Raw genomic sequence first — 18519 nt, 5'->3', positions numbered from 1 at the left:
TTTTACAATAACTAGTGGTTTTCATTTGAACCTTCCCCTATATATATATATATATATATATATATACATATATGAACCGATTCGAACCGAGCATTTTTTCAATCGAGCTGAATCGAACGAGAAAATTCCGAGCATCTTTCGAGCGAGCAACGAACGAGCGTCGCGCCGAGCAATTTGAACAACCCTACTTGGCTCTCCCAGATGCGCAGAAACCCAACCTCCACCCGTCCGAAGGCACGACAGTGAAATAATCGGTAAAACCTCGTCATCCCATCCAAGACGAACCGACGCCATCCGTATTCGCCATTCACCTGGAACACCAAGTTTTTCTCAAACCACTCAACCACTACCACATTGGCAATTATTATTAAAACCTATATAAGTTTGCAAACTTTTTGTGCATTATTAGTTGTAAGTTGTGCTTTATGAGTTTTTCAAAAAAAAAAAAAACTTGATTTTTTAGTTTTAACCCAAAGGTTTGTACCTTTTCCAATTTTAACCCTACATAATTTGTTTTTTTAATTTTAACCCAAAACTTTTCATTATTTGCAATTTAACTTCACAACTTTTGTCACTTATACTTTTCATCTTTCGCAAATTTTCGTTTTACGTATAGTTCTAAATTTTTCGAGTTAATACGACGCAACGTGCATGTGTGGTTCAACGTTTTTACCTCTATTTTTCCATGTTTGACAGGTTCGTCGCAATACGCATATTATAGGTTAAGTCAGTGTTAGTTGTCGATGACGGTTGTGTGACATTAGTACTATTTGACACCGTTTTACGCCCCGCCGCAACGAGGTGTGTGCTTTGGGGGTTTTCAAAGAAAAAGTTGTTATGCATATTGTTGTCGTAACGTTGGCTTTGGGGGGTTTCAAAAAAAATGTTTTTTTTACTTTTCACCCAAAAGTATTTCATAAATTTCTTTTAACCCAAAACTATTTGTTTTTTTACTTTTAACCCAAAACTTTTTATCTTTTCCAATATATCCTCATAACTTTTTTTTACTTTCAACTTTGGTCATTTATAGTTTCCATTTTTCGCAAATTTTTCGCTCTATGCTTGGTTCTAAATTTTGTGACTTAACACATCACAACTGTGTCTTTGGCTTAACGTTTTTACGTTTCGTTCTAAATTTTGCGAGTTAACACGACGCAACGTGCGTGTGTGGGTGAACGTTTTTACATCGTCTATTTTTACCCCGTTTGACAGGTTTAACATAACGTGTGGGTCGTAGATCGACTTAGTTATAAATAAAGAATCCCCGCCGCATTGCGGCGGGTCGTAATCCTAGTTCAACTAATTTAAGAAAATAAAAACTAGAGAGTATAACGGATCAGATTTGACCGAAACAAACATTTGACCTGAATCATTCTCTTAGACCAACCCGATGTGTCATGTCCATTTTGTACATAGCTACGAAAATAGCTAATATCAATATGTACATCAATTAACAACTATCTAATAAAATCAAACACATATCAACTATGAATTAGATATATTTACAAGTCATTGTTATTATATGTGAAGAATCTTTGAACTCTTAAATAACATTAGTTGATGCCCCGTTCATGTTGCGGAACGATAGCCGAATAATTCTCAACCAATTAAAAAAAACAGTCATATAGTTTTGCTAGAAAAAAAAAACTAAAATGACGACAAAACCGTAATTTTGAGCTCAGGGCAAAACGGTAACTTGTCAGGACTAATGAGTGAGTGTTAGGTAGCTACTTGACACGAAAAACAATTAAATCAAGTAAAGTAATGAAAACAAAACACTTTTATAGTTTTGCTAAAATAAACCAAAACAATGACAGTACTGTAATTTTTAACTGACGGCAAAGTTGTATTTTTTTTACTGTTTTCCAAAAGCTAAAGTGATGGCAAAACCAAAATCGTAAATTTGCGCAGGGCCATAAGCATAATTTTTAACTTGGGGTAATATCGTAATATGAGTTTGAACTAAGGGCACAATCGTAATTTTAAGCTGGAGGAAAACCTTAGTTTTTTGAACTGAGGGCAAAATTATAATTTTGAGGTTTGGGCAAAAGCATAATTTTATTTTGAACTGGGGGCAAAATGATAATTTTTAACAGAGGGCAAAATCGTAATTTTTAGCTGGGGGAAAACATAAATTTATTTTCAACCGGGGGGGGGGTGAAAACGTAAATTTGGGCTGCAGGCAAAATCGTTATTTTGAACCGAGGGCAAATTCGTAATTTTGAAAAGAGGGCAAAAGCAAAATTTTATTTTGAGTTGGGGTCGAAAACGTAACTTTAAACTGGTGGCAAAAACGTAATTTTAAAGTTAGTATAAAATAATAAACTGGTTGGTACAATGGGGGAGTGCCAGACAGTTGCCTGGCACTATTCCCCTGTTTGAAACTAATGGCAAAACCGTAAATTTGAACCGAGGGCAAAATTAAGAATTTTAGTTGGGAGCAAAAACGTCATTTTATTTTGAACTGGGTGCAAATACGTAATTTTGAACCGATGGCAAAATCGTAATACTAAAGCGAAGATAAAATCATAAATTAATTAGGCCAATAGAAGAGTTTCAGGCAACTGACACTGTTCCCGTTCCCTTGCCACCCATGTCACCCAATAAAGGGCAACAACTAAACACTCTATTGAAAATGGCACATCATGTGGCTCTCTCTCATCTCATCCCTCATCGAAATTATAAAAAAGTATGATGTATCAGTATTCATTTCACAATATTCATTTCATTTGAAAATTAATATATATAGGTTAATTAACAACTATCTAATCAAATCAAATAAATATCAACTATGAAATAAATATACTTATAAGTCATTTATATACCATCAATTTGAAACAATTGTATGCATGTTTGGTTGTAAGTTATGTTTAAGTGGTTGTACCTTAATCAAATATTGGTTGTAAGTTGTGCTTAAGTAATTGTACCTTAATCAAATTATGGTTTCATTACCTTACCAAATTCAATCTGTTTTGTATGCATGTATGATTGTAAATTGTGCTTAAGTGGTTGTACCCTAATCAAATAACGGTTTCATTATCTTACCATATTCAATCGTTTTGATCCATTCAAAGTGGTGTTGTTTTGTTTGTAAATTATTAATATTTATAATAATCTAATTAATTTAGCCAAAATCTTGTATAGATATAATTTGCAACCTATTGATGCAATGGTTGTAATGTATGTATTATGGTTTGTATAGTGGTCATGATATATATTATATATAGATTACGATGAACCTGTCAAACTGGAAAAAATAGACGCGGGTTCATCGTAACGCGTGAGTCCTAGATCAACTTATAGTTATTTTATTCTATGTTTTACGTTTCGGTTTAATTTCTTCGCATTAACACCACAACTTCAGTGTCGGTGGTCGCTGGCAGTAGTGTGGCATTAGTGCTCGCCCCCGCCGCAACGCGAGGGTGCTTAATACTAGTTTTAATAAAAAAAATGTTTCTAATTAAAAAAGTTTCTTTTGTTTTTTCGAAAAAGAGTGAATTACAAACTTTTTTTTTTAAATTGATTACTTTTGTACTTAATGTACAAAATGCTACATGTTATGTCATTTTTGTTAATTACATTTCTATCATTTTTGTTAAGTAGCATTTCTGTTCCACTAGTTGAGGGTGTAAGGGGCACCTTCGGTGACCCCATTCGGTGACCCAAGTCACCTTAGGGGAACACCGTCGCCATCACTTAGGTGAGTGATTTGGGGGAATGAAATCGGTGGGAAGTCACTGAAGAGAGGGAGGAGAGAGGGAGGAGATGGACCAATGAAAATTTTTTTTTTTTTAATAAAAAACCAAGTCACCTAAGAGGGGAGTGCCGCCATCAATTTAGGGTGTTAGGAGAGTTTAAGAGGGGAGTTGACGTGGCACACGAGGATTGGTTATGTGTAAGAGAGGGGACTCCCCTCTTAGGGGAGTGCCCCTTACACCCTTATTATTTGTGAAGAATCTTTGAACTCTTAAATAAAATTGTTATTTAAGAGTCATTAACAGATTTGACCGAAACAAACATTTGACCTGAATCATTCTCTTAGACCAATCCGATGTGTCATGCCCATTTTGTTCATAGCTACGCAAATAGCTAATATTAATATGTATATCAATTAACAACTATCTAATCAAATCAAATACATATCAACTATAAATTAGATATATTTATAAGTCATTGTTATTATATGTGAAGAATCTTTGAACTCTTAAATAACAATTAACAACTATCTAATCAAATCAAATAAATATCAACTTTGAAATAAATATATTTATATGTTATTGTTATTATATGTGATAGAATTTTTGAACTCTTAATATTACATATTTTATTGCTTTCCTTCTTGTATGACGAAGAGAAACTAGACATAAAATTAAATAAGTAACAACACAAAAAAAGGTTGTCATTAAAAAATTAAATACTCTATATGTTGTTTTGGGTGCCTATATGCAGAGCAAGTGGACGATCGCTCTGGCCCAAATCGAAATAACGTCTGGAAAATTTATAATTAATATATATATATATATATATATATATATATATATATATATATATATATATATATATATATGAAGATTCTGTACATTAATTCAAAAGTGTGAGAAGTGTGAGAAATATTGTGGAGATGACATGTGTCCTCAATCTAAATTAATTCAAAAGGGTAAATAAGTAATTTTCTTATTGATTTAATTAATTGATAGCCTTCCATAATCGTCACCCTTAATTATAGGAATACGAATTAAGAATTAATCTACGAATTTGTGTCATCTCATTCAGAACTGTATAATGTTATATATTTTTATATAGCGTTATATAGTGTTATATGGTGTTATATGGTTTTATATTGTGTTATATAGTGATTTTTGGTGTTATATAGTGTTATATAGTTTTATATGATGGATGTATAGTGTTATATAGTGTTATATGGTGTTATATGGTATTATATGGTGTTATATGGTGTTATATAGTGTTATTTAGAGTTATATAGTGTTATATACTGTTATAGTGTTATATTTTTCTGATAGCATGTCTATGATAGATGTATAGTGTTATATATTGTTATATACTGTTACATAGTGTTATATGGTGTTATATGGTGTTACATAGTGTTATACAGTGTTATATGGTGTTATATAGTGTTATATGATGGATGTATAGCGTTATATATATTTCTTGTAGCAATTACATATTTCTGGATTTTTTAGAATGTCCGAATTTTAGAATAAGTTTAAAATTGAATCGCTAGAATTTAGGAGTGAGTCGCTAGAATTTAGGAGAGGTTACCTAATTTGAAACATATACAAAGACCCCCTACAATCTTCTCACACTTTAGACACTTTGTACACTATCCCTACCCACTAGTACCCTATATATATATATGGGGCCGCAAAAATAAAAACCACCCCTAGTTGCGAGAACTACTCTCCACTAATCAGATAATGACAACCAAAAGGGTAATATAGTCATTTAATCAAAACCATCAAATCATCTCTCTCTGTCCTCATTAAAGTCTCTTTTTAAAGTCTTTTTAATTTCTCTGTATTCAATTTCTCTCTCTTCACATTTCTGTCTCCTCTTTTTGTTATTTTGTAAAATAAAAATTGTAAAAAAGTTTTTGCAAAAAAAGTTTAAAACCGTAAAAAAAGTTTTCTTAAAAAATGTAAAAAAGGTTTAAAAACGTGCGTGTAAAAAAAAAAGTTTTTTTGTAAAAAAAGGTTAAAACCGTAAAAAAGTTATCGTATAAATTTTTGTCTTTTGTTAAAAAGTTTTTTTGAAAAAAAAAATTGTAAAAAGTTTTTGGTAAAAAAGTTTTTGTAAAAAAAAGTTTAAAACCGTAAAAAACGTTTTCGTAGAAAAACGTAAAAAAGTTTAAAAAACGTGTATGTAAAAAAAAGTTTTTTGTAAAAAAGGTTAAAACCGTAAAAAAAATTTCGTATACATTTTTGTTCTTTGTTAAAAGCTTTTTGTAAAAAAAAAATTGTAAAAAAGTTTTTTGTAAAAAAAAGTTTAAAACCGTAAAAAAAGTTAAAAAAACGTGTGTGTAAAAAAACGGGGCGTAACTACGGGGCGAAAAAACAGAGCGTAAAAAAAACGGCACGTAAAAAACGGCTCGTAAAAAAATGGACTTTGTAGGCAACTCCTACCCGATATATATATATATATATATCATTCGATAATTAAATCCTTATCATCCAAAACACAACACAAACCCGCCGAACCCCACCCTATATATATATATATATATATATAGGAGAATGATCCGTTAGGAACCACCCTTTATTGCGAGAATCGCGAGAACCAATGTGAACACAACCAAAAATACTTAAAAATAGCTAAAAAACACCCAAAATTTTTTTTTACTATTTTTTTGTAAAAATCACCATATTTCGTTTACAATAAAAAATTAAAAAAAAAACTTTTCCGAGTCACAGTTATCGATGCACATGTGCATTTGTATCAATGCTTTGACAAATTCCGTAATTCATTACAAATATTAGACAATTGCACTTTCATTACACTACCACGTGTAATACACTACTTTTTACGTTAACAATATTAGAAATGCACATGTGCATCTATATGTATCAACATGAAATAAGGTGTTTTGGTACACTACTTTCTCTTTCATCTATGATTCCATCCATAATACACAAACATGATGCACATGTGCATTTTTTGTCATTTCTTTGACAAATTCCGTAATTCATTACAACTATTAGACAATTGCACTTTCATTTACACTACCATGTGTAATACAATACTTTTTACATTACCAATATTAGAAATGCACATGTGTATCTATATGTATCAACATGAAATAAGGTGTTTTGATACACTACTTTGAATACACTTTCCCTTTCATCTATCATACCATCTATAATACACTACCATTACCTCCTACCATCCATAATACAATACCATTACCTCCTACCATCCATAATACAATACCATTACCTCCTACCATCCATAATACAATACCATTACCAATATTTTCACTTTATTACATGTATGTAAACACCATTTATACCATCCAATCAACATATTACATCATAAATTGACAACTATAACCAAACCATCAACCACTAGATATAACTAACCAAAAAACATACATATGGGCCTACTTCTCCATTCGAAATCACAAACTTTTTGTACAAAACACGTTATATCATGGTTATACCTAATGATGCACATGTGCATTTTGAATATTGGCAATGTAAAAAGTAGTGTATTACGAATGGTATTGTAAATTAAAGTGTAATTGTCTATTCCTGATAACGTATTACTGAATTTGTCGAAGTAATGATACATATGCACATGTGCATGGATAACTGTTACTCGAAAAAAAAAGTTTTTTTATGGTAACGAAATATAGCGATTTTTTTAAGAAAAATATTAAAAAAAATTGAGTGTTTTTTGATTCTTTTTAGATTTTATTTTGTGTTCACATTGGTTCTCGCGGTTCTCGCAATAAGGGTGGTTCTCGCATGAACCTTACCCTCTATATATATATATATATATATATATATATATATAGAAGAAAAGTGTAAAATACAATACGGCTCAACGTACATCACGTACGACAACGTGCGTGATTATGTATATAACGTGCGTGATTAATGTTTTCATCATGCGTGATTAATGTTTTGTTGGTACACTTAATGTGTCACACCCTGGCTTTGTGGAAGCGTGGGTTAATTTGGTGTGACTTCTTAATACCATAGCTTAATCACAACAAAGCTATATGAATTTAAAACCATGCAGATCATCCATTGATTTAAGTTTTAAAATAAAAGTAACACAACATTGTCTTGAAACGTTGACACATGCAACGGAAATTACAACCTAATAACATAGAAACATTGTTTGAAAGTCACAACCACAAACTTAAAATACACGCCGTTTAAGACTTGCGACTCGTCCAGGTAAAAGTCGCAATCCCTAAACGTGGATGATCCCGTAACTTTAACGCAGCGCGAAAACGTAGCATACCGTGCCAGAATCCTTAGTTCCCAGAAATACATGTAAGTTGGAAAAATCAACAAAAATTGTTGAGCGAGTTATGTGTAGTGAGTAAGTAAAACCTTTGTAAGTATAAAAATCCTGGTATATAGCAAATAAGGAAAAAGAGATCACCAATGGTTTGCAAGTCCATTGATATGTGTGATGTGCAGTAGGAAGACTCAAACCCAGCGGACTTTGCGTTGGGCACAAAGTCACCCCGAGGTCCGTTCTGCTGGGCCTGGGGCTGGGCTCGCTACACCCAAATAGATCTACCGCTACTGTCCCTCGGTCCTACTCTGAGGGTTAATGGCCTTCAGTTCCCGCCTACCCACTCACATGATCTAAGTAGTAACCCTCCTTACGCTAATCATACCATGTGTAAAGTACTCGTAAACATAGTAACATGTATTTCACCCCCGCAGTTTAGAAAACTGAAAACAGTTAAGAGAAAAGGGGGACATGAACTCACCGAAGTGCGTCTCTAAAAAGTATCTCCCAGAAAATCTGCTGTGCGACGACCTACACGTACTAACTTCTATTAGACGGACGGCCGTGCCTTAGCTTAAGGTTTAAGTTTTGGGGAAATAGTTAGACAACTATTTCGTGTTTACACTTAGTAATTATTTGGTAAATACATTCCTTCCCAAGAATGGGGGTTTTAATACATATGCGTTCGTATATCTTCAAAATATATTATTAAGTCTCACTTAAAATATATTTTAATTCTTTCTCCAAAATATAAATATTTTTCCCAAAAATATTATATTTTATTACATATAGTTTTCCCAAAATAATACTCGTCAAAATACACACTTATGAGTATTTTCTAAAATTGCGTAAGTTACGTTGTAAGGTTCGGGTGGTATTAGTAATACCGTTGTAACTTAAATATTTATTGAAGGCGTTCGTATTATTTTGGAGCCGTGAATATATAGTAATATTATTTTTACCCTAAAAATAATATTTACGTAGTTCACAAAATAATCATAAAAATTACACAAGTGTTGTTATGAAAAATATATATTCTAAATATATATTTTTGCAAGTTTTATTTTGTGAAAATCCCACCTCCGACACGTGGTTGTTTTGTAATAAAAATCATGGCGAAATTTATATTTTGAAAACAAGTTAAAAATATAGTTATGGACACTTGTTACCAAAAATATTTCCAAGTGTTTATATTTCTGCAGAAATTTCGCCAGAGTTTCCCCTGTAACTGGAGGTGGCCACGCTTTTAGGCGTATCATTTTCTTTTAAAATTTTAATTCAACAATGTGCTCAACATCAATCAACAAAGTTTCATCATCAAAATAGTCAAAATAGATATAGATCGCAAAACACATGAACTTGTGGTTTGTGTAAAATATGTAGTAACTTTCCATTATTTTTAATAGATCTTTCTACTTTTGTAAATGAAACCGGTTTCTCGAAAATCTTATTTTTACAGGAAATGCATTTGTACATCTTCTAATAAAAAATTACAAAAATAATTCTTTGTTAAAACTTTTTGTTACACAAGTGTCTACACACTTGTGTGTTCACAAAAATCACCTTTGTTTAGGAAAGATCCGGCTTTAAAATATGATTTCATTTGACATTTGGTTCTTCGAAAATACCACTTGTAGATCTTTAGATCCACTAGTTTAGAACACTATTTCATAAGAAAAATTGTTTTTACACAAGTTCATGTTTATGTTCGAAAGGGTTCGTCATCTAATAACTTTACGACTTAACATAAGGCTAGTTCATGTTTCGTGAACATAATCTAGCGTGGTTTGATGACGATCCATTCCCATACTAGCAATCAACAACAAAAATTAATCATAATAAAACTAGATTTATAAGTTTTACACTATTATTTACTTATTAACCACTTTGTTTTTTTTTTTTTTTTTTTTGTAGACTTTAAACTTGATCTCTAGTGTTTATGATTTTTGCCCGTTAAATCTTTTATTAACCACTTTAGAATAGAACAATAGGGTGTTTAGAGTCACTTACTACTAGCTCGAGGCTAGGGAAGAAACTAGTCGAAAAATAGGTGGTTAAAAGTACCGTAGAGAGGTCCTTGGCAATCCGCAAGCACCGGGCTTCCTCGTATGTGACCCTTTACACTTGTATATAAGTAGAATGCTTTGTATGAAATTGAAAAATAGATGGATGGAAGTGAATGCTTCTCGGCAGTAGGCAAAAGAAAGGAGGGAGGAAGTGTTGATTTTGTTATGTGGTTTTGTGAAGTGTAAAGTGATCCTACATACATATATATAATCCATTTCTTGCAATTAACCAAAGGATTTTATGTTAACTAGATTTTAGACATTGGGATTAAAATAATCTTGCAAGGACAAGGGGTGTCCCCCCCATGATGACCGAACTTGTTGAGGGGGAGGGGGTACTCGGTTCGATTCCAACTAAATGAATAAGTATTAGTTAGTTAGTTAGGAGGTTAATTTAGTTACTAGTGTGTTGCGAGTTATAGCGGGTGTTAGGGTATTCGGGGACCCTAACTGGCTCAGAAAAAGAAAAACAATGTTGATGTCAATATTTTTATGTCCCGGGTTAAGTCCGGTTGTTCGGTTAGATACTGATCCGTTAAAGTGTCAAATAAAGCTCTAAAGTGTCTTTAATATTATTTTTAGGGACACAAAGAATTCCCGACACTTTGGAAAGTGTCTAGTATCATTTTCCCATGTTTTTGCACTTTACTAGTTTATTTAAATGCTGAATTTTTATTTAAAGTGCAGAATTTTGTACTTAAAGTACGTTTTAGGCACATCCGGTCACTAGGGCTGGCATATCGTGTATACCCGTACACGATAAGACACGACACGATAAGACACGATACACGAAATCCCATACACGAACAGGACACGATAACTTATCGTGTCCTTTTTTTCAAACACGAACACGAAAATTAACAGGTTGTTTCGTGTCTACCTGTTTAGTACACGATACCTGTTAAGGTCATACACGATACCTGTTAAGGTCGTGTAGGTTCGTGTCGTGTATTCGTGTATCGTGTAAAATTGCCAGCCCTACCGGTCACTATAACTATCACCTAGTGACACAGTTCTACAACCCTCATTTCCCTACACTCTCTACTAGTGTAGTAAACTATTCCTGGCTCATACAGGCCTTAGAGGCCTTAGAGGCAGTGTCTGCCTGATGCTGGCTATATCAGCATGTTTAATGGGTTATCCGTTCATTGTGCTACTATGCTTTTGGTGCATCAAGTTTGTCACTAGAGTTTTGTATGTAAATAATGGAGTGACAGTTAATATAGTATGATGCAAGTATGTGTACATATCAGAATTCAAGTAGCAGTTTTACCATATTTGTAAGCAAGCACAGTAATTAAGCAGTAATTAATATTAATTAATTCGTACGGATACCTGATTTGGTGAGGGTTGTCACATTCTCCCCCCGTTAGAAAATTTTCGTCCCGAAATTTTAAGTTCTGCTTCTAGTTGCAGGGTTCTTGGGAAATAGGTGGGGGTACTTTTCTTTCATTCGGTCCCCACGCTCCCAGGTGTATTCAGGACCATGTCTTGCGTTCCAATGTACCTTGACGAGTTTGACACTGCTCCGGCGGGGTTTTATTCACTTTCCAATCCGTAACCTCAACGGGTTCTTCAACAAAATGGAGCGTGTCGTCAATATGGATCTCGTCTGCGGGAATAACAATAGTATCTTGCGTTGGACTTTTCTTCAGATTTGATACATGAAATGTATCGTGAACGCCGTTCAGTTCGGCAGGTAAATCCAACTTGTATGCTACTAACCCAGTTCTTTCTAGAATCTTGAATGGACCAATATATCGCGGGTTCAACTTTCCATGCTTCCCGAAGCGTGCCACACCCTTCCAGGGTGATACTTTCAACAAAACCATATCGCCTACCTCAAACTCTAGAGGTTTCCTTCTTCGGTCCGCGTAACATTTTTGTCGATCACGAGCCGCCTTGATGCGATCTCGGATCTGTGCGATCTTATCTATGGTTTCCTAGACCACATCAGGACCAACCAATTGTCTGTCACCGGCATCAGACCAACAAAGCGGTGATCTGCACTTGCGGCCATATAAAGCTTTAAATGGCGCGACACCAATACTGGTGTGGTAGCTGTTGTTGTATGAAAATTCGACCAATGGCAAATGTTTATCCCAGCTACCGCCCAAATCCATAACACATGCTCTCAACATATCCTCCAATGTTTGTATCGTTCGTTCGCTTTGTCCGTCGGTCTGTGGGTGAAATGCAGTGCTCAGATTCAATTGTGAGCCAAAAGCTTCTTGGAAGGATTGCCAAATCCTTGATACGAACCTTCCGTCTCTATTAGAGATGATTGAGAGAGGCACTCCATGGCGTGTAACGATTTCTCTCATGTAGATTTCGGCCAATTTGCTCGTGTTATCCTTCTCTCTGATAGGTAAGAAGTGTGCTGATTTCGTTAGCCGGTCCACTATTACCCAAATAGTGTCATGACCCTTTGGCGTTCTTGGCAACTTTGTTATAAAATCCATGGAAATTTGTTCCCATTTCCACTTGGGAATCTCAGGTTGTTGCAGAAGTCCCGAAGGCTTCTGGTATTCAGCTTTCACTTTAGCGCACGTTAAACACTTGCTCACCTAAACAGCAACGTCGCCCTTCATCCTAGGCCACCAATAGTAATCTTTAAGATCCTGGTACATTTTATCCGCTCCTGGATGGATAGAGTACCGCGATTTGTGTGCCTCATCAAAAATAACTTTCCTCAAACCACCGAACAGAGGAACCCAAATCCTTTTCATAAAACATAACGTTCCTTCCTCGTTTGGCACTAATTGCTTCTCCATCCCACGGAGATATTCTTCTTCAATGTTTCTTTCTTTCAGAGCCTCTTTTTGCGCGGCACGAATGCGCAAGGAAAGATCTGTTTGGATAATCATCTCCAAAGCCCTAACCCTTATGGGCTTGATCCTTTCCTTTTGACTTAGGGCATCGGCGACCACATTCGCCTTCCCTGGATGATACTTTATCTCGCAGTCGTAATCGTTCAGCAACTCGACCCATCGTCTTTGTCTCATATTCAACTCTTTCTGGTCGAATATGTGCTGCAGAGTTTTATGATCTGTGAAAATTGTACACTTTGTACCATATAAGTAGTGTCTCCAGATCTTTAATGCAAATATCACTACGCCTAATTCCAAGTCATGTGTGGTATAGTTCTTTTCATGTACTTTCAGCTGGCGTGATGCGTAAGCTATAACCTTCTGGCGTTGCATCAGCACGCAACCCAAGCCTTGACGCGAGGCGTCACAATATACCACAAAATCATCTGTACCTTCCGGTAGTGCTAAGATCGGCGCATTGCAGAGCTTATCCTTTAGCAGCTGAAACGTTTCTTCCTGTTTGATTCCCCAATCAAACTTCTTATCTTTCTGCGTGAGGAGTGTCAATGGTTGAGCGATTTTTGAAAAATCCTCAATGAACCTTCGATAGTAGCCAGCCAAACCCAAGAATTGTCGAATCTCGGTTGGCGTCTTTGGCGTCTCCCAATTCTTGATCACTTCAATCTTTGTGGGGTCCACATGAATCCCATCTCCATTCACCACATGTCCAAGAAATTGGACTTCACGTAGCCAAAACTCGCACTTAGAGAATTTGGCATACATCTGTTCCTTTTTCAGCAACTCCCGAATAGCTCTTAGATGTTATTCGTGCTCAGCCTTTGTCTTTGAATAAATCAAAATGTCGTCGATAAACACAATCACGAACTTATCCAAGTATGGCTTGCAAACTCTGTTCATCAAATCCATAAAGACTGCAGGTGCGTTTGTTAACCCAAACGGCATAACTAGGAACTCGTAGTGTCCATAGCGAGTCCTAAAGGCTGTCTTTGGGATACTTTCCTCTTGTATCCTTAGCTGATGGTACCCAGATCGAAGATCGATCTTTGAATAAAAGCTTGAACCTTGCAGCTGATCAAACAGAACATCAATCCTTGGTAGAGGATATCTATTCTTAATCGTCAGCTTATTCAACTCCCGGTAGTCGATGCACATACGAAAACTACCGTCCTTCTTCTTGACAAACAGGACCGGAGCTCCCCAAGGTGAGAAGCTTGGTCTGATGAATCCTTTGTCTAACAACTCTTGAAGTTGTGTCGACAATTCCTGCATCTCTGACGGTGCAAGTCTATAAGGTGCCCTAGCTACAGGTGCGGCGCCTGGAACTAGGTCAATGTGAAATTCTACTTGCCTTTGAGGTGGCAATCCTGGCAAGTCCTCTGGAAAGACCTCAGGATATTCCCTCACGACAGGGATGTCTTCGATTTTCGGCTCAGCAGCCTTCTTATCCATGATGTGTGCTAGGAAGGCAGCACATCCCTTTTGCAAACACTTTTGCGCCTTCAGGCAGCTAATGATTCTCAAAGGCGTATCACGCTTTTCTCCATGAACCACAATTGTTTGACCATCTTCGGTTGGAATACGAACAACCTTTTCGTGACAAACAATCTCCGCCTTGTTACTTGATAACCAATCCATTCCTACTACCACGTCAAAGCTTCCCAACTGGACTGGCAGTAGATCCAAAGCAAACTCACGCTCTCCCAACTCGATTACACAACCTCTGACAACTTCATTAGCTTCTACTAACTTTCCATTAGCCAATTCGATTGAGTACGGGATATCTAGTTTACTAGCGGCTAGACCAAGCATATTCTTAAACTCTAACGATACGAAGCTATAATCGGCACCGGTATCAAATAAAACGGATGCAAAGCGTTGGTTTACGGGGAACATACCAGTAACGACAATGGGATCCTGGCGTGCTTCCCTTGCTTCGATATTGAAAACCCTTCCACGCGCTTGATTCAATTCTGGGCAGTTCCGCTTATAATGCCCAATATCACCACAGTTAAAGCATCCTGGTCTTTGCCCGTTTCCACCTCCATTCCTAGCTTGATTGTTGTTTTGGTTACGATTCACAACACCAGCTTGATTCACATGGTTGCCTCGATTTCCATTTCCTCCATTGTTCCCCCGTGGGCAATTCCCAGTACCACCACGAATATTGTTTCTATTTCCAAATCCTCCTTGGCCTCCTCGGCCACCAGTAGCCCAGCAAGTATCCTTTGAGTGACCAGTTTTTCCACAAGCTTCGCATACTTTTGACCCACACCGGCCAGAATGGTGACGCTGGCAGGTGTTGCACTTGGGATGTGTACCCATATATCCCTTTCCTTTCCTTCTAGTACCAGTTGTAGCTTGGACTGGTGCTCTTGGTTCTCCTTTCTTAACAACCCCACTAGTGCCTTGTTTGAAATTTGAGAACTTTCGTTTGTTACTTTCGGACGACTCGACGTGAGTCTCCTTCTTCTTTGGCTCATCATCAGAAAACTTGTTTAGGCGGATAGCCTCCTCCATGAGAGCTACGCTCAGATCGATTGCCTCAGTGATTGTTGCAGGCTTGGATGAGGTCACCATACTTATGATTTGAGGAGCTAAACCCCAAATGAAGCGTTCAATCCGCTTGAATTCTGGTGTGACCATATAAGGTACCACATGTGATAGATCGTGAAACCTTTGAACATACTCTGCGATTTTCGGACCTTCCATCTTCAAATGCCAAAACTCAGTTTCCAACCTTTGAATTTCTGCACGAGAGCAATACTTTCTACGCATGAGCTCTTTCAGCTCGTTCCATGTCATTGCGTAGGCTGCGGCTTCACCAAGGGTTTGAACTTGTAAATTCCACCAGGACAGGGCTCCGTCCACGAATAGCCCAGAGATGTAAGTAACTTGCTGGTCTGGAGCGCATTTGCTCATGCGGAGAACTGACTCTGTCTTCTCGGCCCAACGAATAAAAGCAACAGCACCTCCGGTGTCGTCAAAGTTTACAGGTTTGCAGTCTAGGAACTGCTTGTAGGTGCACCCTGCACATACGTTACAATATATGAATTGCATTAGCAACCTTGCTAGAGGTATCCAATTGTATCATGGTATGCTTTAATGACTTAGTATTACCATGAGGCGGGTTGTTGTTGCCGGTATTGCCGGAATTACTTCCGCTAGTTCCTCCTTGATAGGCGGCGTATTGTGCGATGGCGGCAGCGATGACCTGCTGAAGTTCTGCCTCGTTGGTAGGCATGCGTGTTTGACGTCTCGGTGGCATCTTCTAAAAGATGTGTTTACGTTGGTCAGGTCATGGTAGTAATGTGTACGTATATAACGATATACATAACATCTCATGTTATTAATAAACTAATCACATAACATCCCATGTCATAAATATATCAATCACACAACATCCCATGTTATAAAACATAAATAATCAATCAAACATCACATGTGATGAGAATACTGCGATTGCATTGCCATAAATCGAGACCACATGGTAAAGTGTACAAGTACATAACTGTAACATACAACATCAATGACTAAGGGCTACATCACCCCAGTCCAAAAATATCAAATCAGTGTCAATACATCCCATATACATAACAACAAAAGTCAGGATCAATGTGCAGTCTCCAAAAGTTGTGCAGTCTGTGCAATCGCCGTCTTCTCAACAAAAGTCCACCCATGCTGTACAAAATAGCCCTATGCTGATGGCGGTGGAGGAGGGGGAAAATTAGACTAGAACAAACGGCGCATGCGGAGCCAATCCTCCTCCATGGCTCGGTGAGAACGCAACAAGAAAGCTAACTGCTGCTCCTGTGTCCAAAAACGAGCAGCCGAATCAGGTGATAATGGTCGAGGGGGATGTGATATCGCAGGATGAGGAGGGCACTGGCATGGGGGACTCTGAGCTCTCTCGAGCTCCTGCACGCGTCGACTAAGTGCCTCCTGCTAGACCATGAATAACCTAATAATGTCCTCAACAGAATAACCCATGTGAAACGGATGATAGGGATCGGATGGTGGCATGATGGGTGGTGATGTCCAAAGAAAAGGCTCACTAGCTGGAGTAAAAGGTGGCACAGTAAACGGCGGAACAGGGGGAACAGCAGTATGGTGAGGGATCTGTGGTGCAAACTGATCTCCTCCCGTCAGAAAAGGTGCATGGCCAAAAGGATGATGAGATGAGCCCTCTCCAGGACGCGGCGGAGGGATCTCCTGTAGAAAAGTAATAGGTAGGTCTGTGTGGTGGGCATCAGCAGTGTGGGTGGGGAACAAGGGTGCATCAAAAGGAGCTGAAGCTGGTGCTAAAACTGGTGTCACTGGTACTACAAAAGGCGGAAAATCATCATCGTCCTCTATCCACCCATTCCGGGTGTGCGCATAAAGGGGGTCGACATGAGTCGCAAAGAGTGCATGGTCGGGCTCTAGAGGTACAGGGTCAGGAAAAGGAGCAACAACAACAGGATCAGCGGGTATCTCAGCAATGTGAGGGGCATCAACCTGAGCATCAACAGCATGCTCATCCTCCAACAGTGGAGCAGCAACAGGACCCTCTAACAATGGAACATCAACATGAACATCAGCAACAACATGATCACCCTCCAACAGTGGAGCATCAATAGGGTGATCATCGACAGGTAGATCAGCAATCAAAGGATCAACAACGGGTGCATCAGCATGAATAGGGTCATGCTCGAGTGCTAGGTCTAGAGCAACTACCGGCTCGGGGGCCACAGCAGGCTCCGGGTCGTCAAACTCCATCTCGAAATCTGCAGGATCAGCAAACGCAGGGTCAACAGGATCAACTGGGTCCTCCATGGGCTGATCTAGGTGTATAAACTCAATATCCTGATCTGGATCGAACCCAGGTGGGAAGACGGGGTCAGAATCCTCATCAATGTCATGATCAATAGCGAAACTCGGGGCAGGGGCAGGTGCAGCAGATGATGCCCTATCGGGGTCTGAATCATGTGAGTAGTGTTGCGCGCCCTGCGCGTGTGATGGTGCCGATGCCACAGACTCGAAAGAGTCTGGGACAGGTGAAGGGGCAGGTGACCCCTCAGCAGGAGCATCTGCGAGAAGCAAGAGATCGTCGGCAGTTATAAGGGCCTCGCCCTCAACGTCATCCTCCAGTGGCTCCTCGTCAAACAAATTGACGTCGTCGTCAACGACTGCGTCTAGAGGCATATCAATAACAGGGTACATGGCAAGGGGTATGGGAGCAGGGATCTCCACAAGCGGCAAATCCCCAGCGATGGGGCCATCAGCGAGCTCAATCACGGCATCGGGTAGTGCAAACGGCTGGAAATCGTCGTCGTCTGTACTGGTGTTGTCCGAAGTGTACACCTCTCGCTCTGATGACTCCCGGTCGTCTGATACAATGTGTATAGGGTCAGTGGTGTCCGACCCTCCTGTGCCGGATGAATCCATAGTGTCTGTAACACAAACACAAATATGCATAAATAATCAATCACATAGTCAGATAAACATATTAGTCACCAATTAAGCAATCAAATAGTTTTCCTAGTCCCACTAGCCTCCCAGCCTCCCAGACTGATCTTCCTAGTCCCACTAGCCTCCCAGCCTCCCAGACTGCTCTTCCTAGTCCCACTAGCCTCCCATCCACCCAGACCGCTCTTCCT

General features: G+C 38.1%; 1 protein-coding gene across 1 annotated transcript; it reads right to left on the bottom strand.

Annotated features, from left to right (window-relative positions):
* Nucleotides 1–16825: 16825 nt before the first annotated feature.
* Nucleotides 16826–18307, bottom strand: LOC110900834 (calphotin-like). The gene has a single exon (XM_035974111.1). The coding sequence runs from the start codon at nucleotides 18305–18307 to the stop codon at nucleotides 16826–16828; it is 1482 nt and encodes a 493-aa protein (XP_035830004.1).
* Between the last annotated feature and the right edge of the window lie 212 nt (nucleotides 18308–18519).

Source organism: Helianthus annuus, chromosome 6, assembly GCF_002127325.2.
Source record: "Helianthus annuus cultivar XRQ/B chromosome 6, HanXRQr2.0-SUNRISE, whole genome shotgun sequence".
NCBI lineage: Eukaryota > Viridiplantae > Streptophyta > Magnoliopsida > Asterales > Asteraceae > Helianthus > Helianthus annuus.
Note: the sequence above shows the minus strand (reverse complement) of the source record. Positions and strands in the feature narration are given on the sequence as shown.